Here is a 13,476-nt window from a genome sequence, read left to right on the forward strand (position 1 = left end):
CTTCTGCTTCTCTGTTCATCTGAGGACATCCAGGCAAACTAGTCACATGTATAAAACTATATTTCTGGGTAAAGTTGTAAAATTGATCATTGGCAAACAGGGGACAATTCAGAGCGTGAGCTGTAGCTGAGTTTAGAAGGCTACATCATAAATGGCTCAACCGCTCTCTTAGAATAATGAGCCAAAGAGTTTCATTCAGATGTCAATATTAGCACGGCGTAATTTCTTGACATGTGCAGACTGAAAAGCTTTGGAAGAATTTACCCCAAGGGCAGGCTGTCACATGTGGCTCTCTGGGCTGATGGTGGATGTATCGGCCATACATGGTTAATGCACCTCCACTTTCTCAAGGGGCTTAGGAAATTCGGCACATCCACTACGACTCTCACCAACTTTTACAGATGCTCCATAGAAAGCATCCTTTCTGGTTGGATCACAGCTTGGTATGGCTCCTGCTCTGTCCAAGACCGCAAGAAACTACAAAAGGGTTGTGAATGTAGCCCAATCCATCACGCAAACCAGCCTCCCATCCACTGACTCTGTCTACACTTCCCGCTGCCTCGGAAAAACAGCCAGCATAATCAAGGACCCCACGCACCCCGGACATTCTCTCTTCCACATTCTTCCGTCGGGAAAAAGACACAAAAGTCTGAGGTCACGTACCAACCGACTCAAGAACAGCTTCTTCCCTGCTGCTGTCAGACCTTTGAATGGACCTACCTTATATTAAGTTGATCTTTCTCGACACCTTAGGTATGACTGTAACACTACATTCTGCACTCTCTCCTTTCTCCCCTATGTACTCTATGAACGGTATGTTTTGTCTGTATAGCGCACAAGAAACAATACTTTACAGTGGATCCCAATACATGTGATAAAATGTTAAAGCTTATTTATTAGTGTCACAAGTAGGCTTACATTAACACTGCAGTGAAGTTAAGGGGAAAATCCCCCAGTCGCCACACTCCTGTTCAGGTCCACTGAGGGAGAATTTAGCACGGCCAATCCACCCTAACCAGCACATCTTTCAGACTGTGGGAGGAAACCAGAGCACCCGGAGGAAACCCACGCAGACATGGGGAGAACGTGAATCCCTACAGTGCAGAACATAAGAACATAAGAAATAGGAGCAGGAGTAGGCCATCTAGCCCCTCGAGCCTGCCCCGCCATTCAATAAGATCATGGCTGATCTGAAGTGGATCAGTTCCACTTACCCGCCTGATCCCTATAACCCCTAATTCCCTTACCGATCAGGAATCCATCTATCCGTGATTTAAACATATTCAACTTCAGTGGGCAGAGAATTCCAGAGATTCACCACCCTCTGAGAGAAGAAGTTCCTCCTCAACTCTGTCCTAAACTGACCCCCCCTTATTTTGAGGCTGTGCCCTCTAGTTCTAGTTTCCTTTCTAAGTGGAAAGAATCTCTCCATCTCTACCCTATCCAGCCCCTTCATTATCTTATAGGTCGCTATAAGATCCCCCCTCAGCCTTCTAAATTCCAACGAGTACAAACCCAATCTGCTCAGTCTCTCCTCATAATCAACACCCCTCATCTCTGGTATCAACCTGGTGAACCTTCTCTGCACTCCCTCCAAGGCCAATATATCCTTCCGCAAATAAGGGGACCAATACTGCACACAGTATTCCAGCTGCGGCCTCACCAATGCCCTGTACAGATGCAGCAAGACATCTCTGCTTTTATATTCTATCCCCCTCGCGAAGGAGGCCATTCGGCTCATCGAGTCTGCACCGACCACAATCCCACCCAGGCCCTATCCCCATAACCCCATGCATTTACCCTAGCTAATCCCCCTGACACTAAGGGGCAATTCAGCATGGCCAATCCACCTAACCCGCACATCTTTGGAATTCGGGAGGAAACCGGAGCACCCGGAGGAAATCCACGCAGACACGGAGAGAATGTGCAAACTCTACACAGACAGTGACCCAAGCCGGGAATCAATCCCAGGTCCTTGGCGCTGTGGGACAGCAGTGGTAACCACTGTGCCACCATGCCAGACCTTTGGGGCGGTGGGGGGGGGGTGGAATCACCTGGCTCGAGGAACCAACAGAAACCAAGAGCAAGTGATCACCCCAGAGGGTGGAGTCCTCTCTCAGGCAGAATACATCTGGCAACCATGTAGTCAACATGTAAAGGCTGGAGCACTGCGGCAGGCAGCCTGGAGCTGCAACCTCCTGTACATCGTTCCTCATTATCAATAAATACAGAAACAACACAGAGAGGCTCAGCACTGAAAACCATGGTGGATGATACAGAACAGCCCAGTTAGGAGTACAATCCCTCCGATTGCAACCACTATCGCATTCAGGATCATTTTACGGCTCCCCCCCAAAAAATGCATTGAGTCACTGGCTGGTTCAAATGCAACAAACCCCCCAACCCTCACCTAGCCCTCCCAGTTTCAGCGGTGGTGAACTGTCCACGTGGTAGGTGGGCTCCGTAGCTCAGGGGTTAGAGCACTGGTCTTGGAAGCCAGTGACCACGAGTTCAAATCTCGCTGGGGCCTGTTTGTGTTTGACGGGTGCAGAAGTGATGGGCCTTTATTTTCTGTGCTGGAAACATTGTAGAAACAGAGAAGCTGGAAGCAGGAGGAGGCCATTCGGCCCCACAAGCCTGCTGCGCCATTCATTATGATCACGGCTGATCATCAAATTCAATAACCTGATTCCGCCTTCCCCCCGATCCCCTGATCCCTTTAGCCCCAAGAGCGATATCTAATTTCTTCTTGAAATCAGACAACTTTTTGGCATTTTTTTTATTCATTCGTGGGACATGGGTGTCGCTGGCTGGGTCAGCATTTATTGCCCATTCCTAGTTGCCCGAGGGCAGTTGAGAGTCAACCACATTGCTGTGGCTCTGGAGTCACATGGAGGCCAGACCGGGTAAGGTCGGCAAATTTCCTTCCCCAAAGGACATTAGTGAACCAGATGAGTTTTTCCGACGATGGTTTCATCAGTAGATTCTTAATTCCATATTTTTTAGATTGAATTCAAATTCCACCATCTGCTGTGGCGGGATTCGAACCCGGGTCCCCAGAACATTAGCTGAATTTCTGGATTAATGGTCTAGCGATAATACCACTAGGCCATCACCTCCTCTACTTTCGGTGGGAGTGAATTCTACACGTTCACCACTCTCTGGGTGAAGAAATTTCTCCTCACCTCAGTCCGAAAATGTTTACCCCTTATCCTCAAACCATGACCCCGAGTTATAGATCATGGAATAAAAGGGGCAGGAACAATATGGATCCAGAACTGGCTAAGTGACGGGGAATAGAGTATGTTTTCCCCTGCTGGAGGAATGTTTGTAATGGAGTTCCCCAGGGGTCAGTGTTGGGACCCTGGTTTTTCCTGGTATATTAATGATGTGGAGATGCCAGCGATGGACTTTGGTGGGCATAGTTAGAAATCTCACAACACCAGGTTAAAGTCCAACAGGTTTATTTGAAATTGCGAGCTTTTGGAGCGCTGTTCCTTCATTAGGTGAGTCACCTGAGGAATCAGCAGCGCTCCGAAAGCTCGTTATGTCAAACAAACCTGTTCGACTTTAATCTGGTGTTGTGAGACTGGCATATTAATCATCAAGACTTTCATGCGCATGGAACTGTTTCAAAGCTTGCGGATGATCCAAACCGTGGACGCATCGTGAACTGCGAGGATAGTGCAAAACCTCAGAGGGACAGAGATTAGTTGGTGGAGTTCGGATTAGGTCCGCTGCAGAGCGGTACGGTGGCACAGTGGTTAGCACTGCTGCTTCACAGCTCCAGGGTCCCGGGTTCGATTCCCGGCTCGGGTCACTGTCTGTGTGGAGTTTGCACATTCTCCTCGTGTCTGCGTGGGTTTACTCCGGGTGCTCCGGTTTCCTCCCACAGTCCAAAGATGTGCGGGTTAGGTTGATTGGCCAGGTTAAAAATTGCCCCTGAGAGTCCTGGGATGCGTAGGTTAGAGGGATTAGTGGGTAAATATATGGGGGTAGGGCCTGGGTGGGATTGTGGTCGATGCAGACTCGATGGGCTGAATGGCCTCCTTCTGCACTGTAGGGTTTCTATGATTCTATGATGAGTAGTGTGAGGTGATGGATTTTGGGAGGGAGAAGATGGAGGGTAACATTCGAAAGGGGTTGCAGGAGCAGAGGGTGGGTATAAATCATTGAAGCTGGCAGTACAGGTGGAGAGAGCAGTAAATAAAGCAGATAGTATTCTGGGCTTTATTAATAGAGGCAGAGAGTATTAGAGTAAGGGGGTTATGCTGAACTTATACAAGACACTAGTTAGATCTCAGCTGGAATACTGTATACAGTTCTGGGCGCCACTCTCGAGGAAGGATGTGAACGCATTGGAGAGAGCGCAGAAATGATTCACAAGAATGGTCCCAGGGATGAAAACCTTGAGTTATGAAGACGGATTGGAGAAGTTGGAACTGTTTTCCATCAGAAACAGACGGTTCAAAGGAGATTTGATAGAGGTGTTAAAAATCGGGAGGGGGATGGACAGTTTAGATGACGAGCAACTGTTCCCGCTGGTGAATGGGTTGAGAATAAGCGTGCAGAAATTAAATTGCTCAGAAAAAGAAGCTAAAGAGATGGAAAGAGAATTTTTTTTCACACAGCGGGTGCTGAAGATCTGGAATGTACTGTCTGAGAGTGTGGTGGAGACAGATTCACACAGCGAGTGGTTAGGATCTGGAATGTACTGTCTGAGAGTGTGGTGGAGACAGATTCACACAGTGAGTGGTTAGGATCTGGAATGTACTGTCTGAGAGTGTGGTGGAGACAGATTTACACAGCGAGTGGTTAGGATCTGGAATGTACTGTCTGAGAGTGTGGTGGAGACAGATTCACACAGCGAGTGGTTAGGATCTGGAATGCACTGTCTGAGAGTGTGGTGGAGACAGATTCACACAGTGAGTGGTTAGGATCTGGAATGTACTGTCTGTGAGTGTGGTGGAGACAGATTCACACAGCGAGTGGTTAGGATCTGGAATGCACTGTCTGAGAGTGTGGTGGAGACAGATTCACACAGTGAGTGGTTAGGATCTGGAATGTACTGTCTGAGAGTGTGGTGGAGACAGATTTACACAGTGAGTGGTTAGGATCTGGAATGTACTGTCTGAGAGTGTGGTGGAGACAGATTCACACAGCGAGTGGTTAGGATCTGGAATGTACTGTCTGAGAGTGTGGTGGAGACAGATTCACACAGCGAGTGGTTAGGATCTGGAATGTACTGTCTGAGAGTGTGGTGGAGACAGATTCACACAGCGAGTGGTTAGGATCTGGAATGTACTGTCTAAGAGTGTGGTGGAGACAGATTCACACAGCGAGTGGTTAGGATCTGGAATGTACTGTCTGAGAGTGTGGTGGAGACAGATTCACACAGTGAGTGGTTAGGATCTGGAATGTACTGTCTGAGAGTGTGGTGGAGACAGATTCACACAGCGAGTGGTTAGGATCTGGAACGCACTGTCTGAGAGTGTGGTGGAGACAGATTCACACAGCGAGTGGTTAGGATCTGGAATGTACTGTCTGAGAGTGTGGTGGAGACAGATTCACACAGCGAGTGGTTAGGATCTGGAATGCACTGTCTGAGAGTGTGGTGGAGACAGATTCACACAGTGAGTGGTTAGGATCTGGAATGTACTGTCTGTGAGTGCGGTGGAGACAGATTCACACAGTGAGTGGTTAGGATCTGGAATGTACTGTCTGTGAGTGCGGTGGAGACAGATTCACACAGCGAGTGGTTAGGATCTGGAATGTACTGTCTGAGAGTGCGGTGGAGACAGATTCACACAGCGAGTGGTTAGGATCTGGAATATACTGTCTGTGAGTGCGGTGGAGACAGATTCACACAGCGAGTGGTTAGGATCTGGAATGTACTGTCTGTGAGTGCGGTGGAGACAGATTCACACAGCGAGTGGTTAGGATCTGGAATGCACTGTCTGAGAGTGTGGTGGGGACAGATTCACACAGCGAGTGGTTAGGATCTGGAATGCACTGTCTGAGAGTGTGGTGGAGACAGATTCACACCGCGAGTGGTTAGGATCTGGAATGTACTGTCTGAGAGTGTGGTGGAGAGAGATTCACACAGCGAGTGGCTAGGATCTGGAATGTACTGTCTGAGCGTGTGGTGGAGACAGATTCACACAGCGAGTGGTTAGGATCTGGAATGTACTGTCTGAGAGTGTGGTGGAGACAGATTCACACAGTGAGTGGTTAGGATCTGGAATGTACTGTCTGAGAGTGCGGTGGAGACAGATTCACACAGCGAGTGGTTAGGATCTGGAATGTACTGTCTGAGAGTGCGGTGGAGACAGATTCACACAGCGAGTGGTTAGGATCTGGAATGGACTGTCTGTGAGTGCGGTGGAGACAGATTCACACAGCGAGTGGTTAGGATCTGGAATGCACTGTCTGAGAGTGTGGTGGAGACAGATTCACACCGCGAGTGGTTAGGATCTGGAATGTACTGTCTGAGAGTGTGGTGGAGAGAGATTCACACAGCGAGTGGCTAGGATCTGGAATGTACTGTCTGAGCGTGTGGTGGAGACAGATTCACACAGCGAGTGGTTAGGATCTGGAATGTACTGTCTGAGCGTGTGGTGGAGACAGATTCACACAGCGAGTGGTTAGGATCTGGAATGTACTGTCTGAGAGTGTGGTGGAGACACATTCACACAGCGAGTGGTTAGGATCTGGAATGTACTGTCTGAGAGTGTGGTGGAGACAGATTCGCGCAGTGAGTGGTTAGGATCTAGAATATACTGTCTGAGAGTGTTTTGGAAACATATTCACACAGCGAGTGGTTTGAATCTGAAATGTACTGTCTGAGAGTGTGGTGGAGACAGATTCACACAGCGAGTGGTTAGGATCTGGAATGCACTGTCTGAGACTGTGGTGGAGACACATTCACACAGCGAGTGGTTTCGACCTGCATTGTACTGTCTGAGAGTGTGAACATAGAACATAGAACAGTACAGCACAGAACAGGCCCTTCGGCACACGATGTTGTGCCGAGCTTTATCTGAAACCAAGATCAAGCTATCCCACTCCCTATCATCCTGGTGTGCTCCATGTGCCTATCCAATAACCGCTTAAATGTTCCTAAAGTGTCTGACTCCACTATCACTGCAGACAGTCCATTCCACACCCCAACCACTCTCTGCGTAAAGAACCTACCTCTGATATCCTTCCTAGATCTCCCACCATGAACCCTATAATTATGCCCCCTTGTAATAGCTCCATCCACCCGAGGAAATAGTCTTTGCACGTTCACTCTATCTATCCCCTTCATCATTTTAGAAACCTCTATCAAGTCTCCCCTCAGCCTCCTCCGCTCCAGAGAGAAGAGCCCAGGCTCCCTCAACCTTTCCTCATAAGACCTACCCTCCAAACCAGGCAGCATCCTGGTAAATCTCCTCTGCACTCTTTCCAGCGCTTCCACATCCTTCTTATAGTGAGGTGACTAGAACGGCACACAATATTCCAAATGTGGTCTCACCAAGGTCCTGGACAGTTGCAGCATAACCCCACGGCTCTTAAGCTAACACACTATAGGCCTTCTTCACAGCTCTATCCACTTGAGTGGCAACCTTTAGAGTTCTATGGATATGGACCCCAAGATCTCTCTGTTCTTCCACAGTCTTCAGAACCCTACCTTTGACCCTGTAATCCACATTTAAATTAGTCCTACCAAAATGAATCACCTCACATTTATCAGGGTTAAACTCCATTTGCCATTTTTCAGCCCAGCTTTGCATCCTATCTATGTCTCTTTGCAGCCTACAACAGCCCTCCACCTCATCCACTATTCCACCAATCTTGGTGTCATCAGCAAATTTACTGATCCACCCTTCAGCCCCCTCCTCTAAGTCATTAATAAAAATCACAAAGAGCAGAGGACCAAGCACTGATCCCTGTGGCACTCCGCTAGCAACCTGCCTCCAGTCCAAAAATTTTCCATCCACCACCACCCACTGTCTTCGATCAGATAGCCAGTTACCTATCCAATTGGCCAACTTTCCCTCTATCCCATACCTCCTTACTTTCATCATAAGTGTGGTGGAGACAGATTCACACAGTGAGTGGTGAGGATCTGGAATGTACTGTCTGAGAGTGTGGTGGAGACAGATTCACACAGCGAGTGGTTAGGATCTGGAATGCACTGTCTGAGAGTGTGGTGGAGACAGATTCACACAGTGAGTGGTTAGGATCTGGAATGCACTGTCTGAGAGTGTGGTGGAGACAGATTCACACAGCGAGTGGTTAGGATCTGGAATGTACTGTCTGAGAGTGTGGTGTAGACAGATTCACACAGCGAGTGGTTAGGATCTGGAATGTACTGTCTGAGAGTGAGGTGGAGACAGATTCACACAGCGAGTGGTTAGGATCTGGAATGTACTGTCTGAGAGTGCGGTGGAGACAGATTCACACAGTGAGTGGTTAGGATCTGGAATGTACTGTCTGAGAGTGTGGTGTAGACAGATTCACACAGCGAGTGGTTAGGATCTGGAATGTACTGTCTGAGAGTGTGGTGGAGACAGATTCACACAGCGAGTGGTTAGGATCTGGAATGTACTGTCTGAGAGTGTGGTGGAGACAGATTCACACAGCGAGTGGTTAGGATCTGGAATGTACTGTCTGAGAGTGTGGTGGAGACAGATTCACACAGCGAGTGGTTAGGATCTGGAATGTACTGTCTGAGAGTGTGGTGGAGACAGATTCACACAGCGAGTGGTTAGGATCTGGAATGTACTGTCTGAGAGTGCGGTGGAGACAGATTCACACAGCGAGTGGTTAGGATCTGGAATGTACTGTCTGAGAGTGTGGTGTAGACAGATTCACACAGCGAGTGGTTAGGATCTGGAATGTACTGTCTGAGAGTGTGGTGGAGACAGATTCACACAGCGAGTGGTTAGGATCTGGAATGTACTGTCTGAGAGTGTGGTGGAGACAGATTCACACAGTGAGTGGTTAGGATCTGGAATGTACTGTCTGAGAGTGTGGTGGAGACAGATTCACACAGCGAGTGGTTAGGATCTGGAATGTACTGTCTGAGAGTGTGGTGGAGACAGATTCACACAGCGAGTGGTTAGGATCTGGAATGTACTGTCTGAGAGTGTGGTGGAGACAGATTCACACAGCGAGTGGTTAGGATCTGGAATGTACTGTCTGAGAGTGTGGTGGAGACAGATTCACACAGCGAGTGGTTAGGATCTGGAATGTACTGTCTGAGAGTGTGGTGGAGACAGATTCACACAGCGAGTGGTTAGGATCTGGAATGTACTGTCTGAGAGTGTGGTGGAGACAGATTCACACAGCGAGTGGTTAGGATCTGGAATGTACTGTCTGAGAGTGTGGTGGAGACAGATTCACACAGCGAGTGGTTAGGATCTGGAACGCACTGTCTGAGAGTGTGGTGGAGACAGATTCACACAGTGAGTGGTTAGGATCTGGAATGTACTGTCTGAGAGTGTGGTGGAGACCGATTCACACAGCGAGTGGTTTGGATCTGGAATGCACTGTCTGAGAGTGTGGTGGAGACAGATTCACACAGCGAGTGGTTAGGATCTGGAATGTACTGTCTGAGAGTGTGGTGGAGACAGATTCACACAGTGAGTGGTTAGGATCTGGAATGCACTGTCTGAGAGTGTGGTGGAGACAGATTCACACAGCGAGTGGTTAGGATCTGGAATGTACTGTCTGAGAGTGTGATGGAGACAGATTCACACAGCGAGTGGTTAGGATCTGGAATGCACTGTCTGAGAGTGTGGTGGAGACAGATTCACACAGCGAGTGGTTAGGATCTGGAATGCACTGTCTGAGAGTGTGGTGGAGATCGGGCCTATTGAATCATTCAGAGGGGATGCGACTCTTGTCTGAAAAGGAACATCAGGCCGGGTTACCGGGACAACGCAGGAAAATGGCACTGGGTGATTTGCTCGTTCAGAGGGCTAGTACAGACGTGATGGGCCAAATGTCCTCCCTCTGTTCCGTTGCACATCTGTAGAATACGAAATAGGGTGGATTAAAGACGTGAGGAGTGACTTACAAACCCGGGAAGGCAGGGGTGGGGATTAGAAAACTCTCTGGACAAGAGAGGGAATGCAGTGTAACTTTACTCGCTAACTGATAGTTTCAGCTTTTTGTCTTGGAGATCAGACCTCAAAAATATGATCATGGAACACGGAGGAGGCTTTTGAGAACTTTAATTGCGTATTGTGTTGGGGCAGATGAAAGATTCTTATTTTGTGAATGAATTAATCTAATTGAAACACTATTATATCTCCTTTACAGCAAATTTCTACCACGTGGCTGGAATGGCTGACCCATTGCTCTGTGGGAACAGCTCCGATGCCGGGTAAGTTGTGTGTGTTCTCTGTTGGTGACCTCCTCCCTGTTTACAAGTTAGATTATTTGTCAGGGATTCTTCATTTAGGATTTGGCTGTTTGATGTGGGACTGATTCATAGACACCAGAATGTTTGATCTCTTGACCTGTGCTTTGTTAACTGCCCTCAACTGGACTGCTGTTGGAGAACTGCATCTGCCATCAGATACGTCAAACGCGGGAGAAGAGAAATCAGTCAAGGTCTCCTTTTCCGGGCCGTTATCCAGTGGCTTCTGTAGAAACGTGTATGGAAGTCTCCTGGTTTCATAGAGGCGGCATGGAAAATGGTACAACGGTTCGTGCCAGGGACCCGGGTTCGATTCCCGGCTCGGGTCACTGTCTGTGCGGAGTCTGCACGTTCTCCGCGTGTCTGCGTGGGGTTCCTCCGGGTGCTCCGGTTTCCTCCCACAGTCCAAAGATGTGTAGGTTAGGTGGATTGGCCGTGCTAAATTGCCCCTTAGTGGCCAAAGATGTGCAGGTTAGGTGGATTGGCCTTGCTAAATTGCCCCTTAGTGTCCAAAGGTGTGCAGGTTAGGTGGATTGGCCATGCTAAATTGCCCCTTAGTGTCCAAAGGTGTGCAGGTTAGGTGGATTGGCTGTGCTAAGTTGCCCCTTTGTGTCCAAAGATGTGCAGGTTAGGTGGATTGGCCTTGCTAAATTGCCCCTTAGTGTCCAAAGGTGTGCAGGTTAGGTGGATTGGCCATGCTAAATTGCCCCTTAGTGTCCAAAGATGTGCAGGTTAGGTGGATTGGCTGTGCTAAGTTGCCCCTTTGTGTCCAAAGATGTGCAGGTTAGGTGGATTGGCCTTGCTAAATTGCCCCTTAGTGTCCAAAGATGTGCAGGTTAGGTGGATTGGCCATGCTAAATTGCCCCTTAGTGTCCAAAGGTGTGCAGGTTAGGTGGATTGGCTGTGCTAAGTTGCCCCTTTGTGTCCAAAGATGTGCAGGTTAGGTGGATTGGCTGTGCTAAGTTGCCCCTTTGTGTCCAAAGATGTGCAGGTTAGGTGGATTGGCCATGGTAAATTGCCCCTTAGTGTCAGGGGATTTGCAGGGTAAATGAGGGTGAGATTGCCTTTTTGGATCAGAACCAGAGTGGATTGAGGCTCTCAAGGCAAGTTCCTCCTGGACATGTCTTTTTTGCAGTGTTTAAAATCAAGGTGTCATGTTTATGTGACCACACTGAACCGTTAAGAAGCTTGAAGGTGACGTCCCACTCGAGAGACAAGCACAAGGCTGACACTGCACTGCAGTGCTGATGGAGTACTACACTGTTGGAAGTGCCGTCTTTCTGTTAAAATCTGTCCCCTTGGGGTGGCACAGTGGCAGGGGTGGCACGTTCTTCCCGTGTCTGCGTGGGTTTCCTCTGGTTTCCTCCCACAATCCGATAGACATGCTGGTTAGGTGGATTGGCCGTGCTAAATTCTCCTTCAGTGTACCCGAACAGGAGTGTGGCGACGCGGGGATTTTCACAGTAACTTCATTGCAGTGTTAATGTAAGCCTACTTGTGACACCAATAAACTAAACTAGTTGCAACCTTGCGATGGTGTTGAGCTAAGCGTCTCTTCTGCACAGCTCAGCCGGCTTGATCTCAGCAGAAGAAATGGTGGCTCATTCAAGATGGAGTCCCTCTCTGCCTTCAGTTTCCCGATGGGCTTCATCTTGAAGGAGCCACCATTTCTTCCAGCGTGACATTGGGAACACCAAAAGTCCTTGACCTCCCCGACAGCCATGTATGTACTTGCCGCCGCTTCCGTTTTTTCCTTGGCCTCTTATCTCAGGACGAAGCAGGTGATTGGCCACCCAGATGGCAATGCTGAACTGAGTTTCCACCTCGATAGTCTTGCCGTCACAAAGACCTCTTTTGTCTGTATTCTATTCCATACCGAATGCAAATTGTCCTTCATCCTTATGCATTTTTGTTTTATTGATTCGTGGGACCCGGGCATCGCTGGCTGGTCAGCATTTATTGCCCATCCCTAATTGCCCCTTGAAAAGGTGGTGGTGAGCCGCCATCTTGAACCGCTGCAGTCTGTGTAGTGTAGGTACACCCACAGTGCTGTTAGGGAGGGTGTTCCAGGATTGTTATTAGACATCAGTCAGTCCATGTGGTGGAGGTACACCCACAGTGCTGTTGGGGAGGGAGTTCCAGGATTGTTATTGGACATCAGTCAGTTCATGTGGTGTAGGTACACCCACAGTGCTGTTAGGGAGAGAGATCCAGGATTGTTATTGGACATCAGTCAGTCCATGTGGTGTTGGTACACCCACAGTGCTGTTAGGGAGGGAGTTCCAGGATTGTTATTGGACATCAGTCAGTCCATGTGGTGTAGGTACACCCACAGTGCTGTTAGGGAGAGAGATCCAGGATTGTTATTGGACATCAGTCAGTCCATGTGGTGTTGGTACACCCACAGTGCTGTTAGGGAGGGAGTTCCAGGATTGTTATTGGACATCAGTCAGTCCATGTGGTGTAGGTACACCCACAGTGCTGTTAGGGAGGGAGTTCCAGGATTGTTATTGGACATCAGTCAGTCCATGTGGTGTAGGTACACCCACAGTGCTGTTAGGGAGGGAGTTCCAGGATTGTTATTGGACATCAGTCAGTCCATGTGGTGTAGGTACACCCACAGTGCTGTTAGGGAGGGAGTTCCAGGATTGTTATTGGACATCAGTCAGTCCATGTGGTGCAGGTACACGGACAGTGCTGTTAGGGAGGGAGTTCCAGGATTGTTATTGGACATCAGTCAGTCCATGTGGTGTAGGTACACGCACAGTGCTGTTAGGGAGGGAGTTCCAGGATTGTTATTGGACATCAGTCAGTCCATGTGGTGTAGGTACACCCACAGTGCTGTTAGGGAGTGAGTTCCAGGATAGTTATTGGACATCAGTCAGTCCATGTGGTGTAGGTACACCCACAGTGCTGTTAGGGAGGGAGTTCCAGGATTGTTATTGGACATCTGTCAGTCCATGTGGTGTAGGTACACCCACAGTGCTGTTAGGGAGTGAGTTCCGGGATTGTTATTGGACATCAGCCAGTCCATGTGGTGTCGATACACCCACAGTGCTGTTAGG

General features: G+C 48.8%; 1 protein-coding gene and 1 non-coding gene across 2 annotated transcripts in view; both read left to right on the plus strand.

The window, feature by feature from the left end:
- LOC144481846 (sodium channel protein type 8 subunit alpha-like) overlaps positions 1 to 13,476 on the plus strand; it is a 639,525-nt gene that overhangs the window by 109,385 nt on the left and 516,664 nt on the right. Inside the window, exon 7 of the mRNA XM_078200997.1 lies at positions 10,312 to 10,375. Within this exon, the coding sequence (XP_078057123.1) occupies positions 10,312 to 10,375 (64 nt within the window). The remainder of the gene's footprint in view (positions 1 to 10,311; positions 10,376 to 13,476) is intronic.
- trnap-ugg (transfer RNA proline (anticodon UGG)) lies at positions 2,458 to 2,530 on the plus strand. The gene has a single exon. It is a non-coding gene; the product is annotated as a tRNA-Pro (tRNA).

This window comes from Mustelus asterias, chromosome X (assembly GCF_964213995.1).
Source record: "Mustelus asterias chromosome X, sMusAst1.hap1.1, whole genome shotgun sequence".
In the NCBI taxonomy this organism is placed as follows: Eukaryota; Metazoa; Chordata; class Chondrichthyes; order Carcharhiniformes; family Triakidae; genus Mustelus; species Mustelus asterias.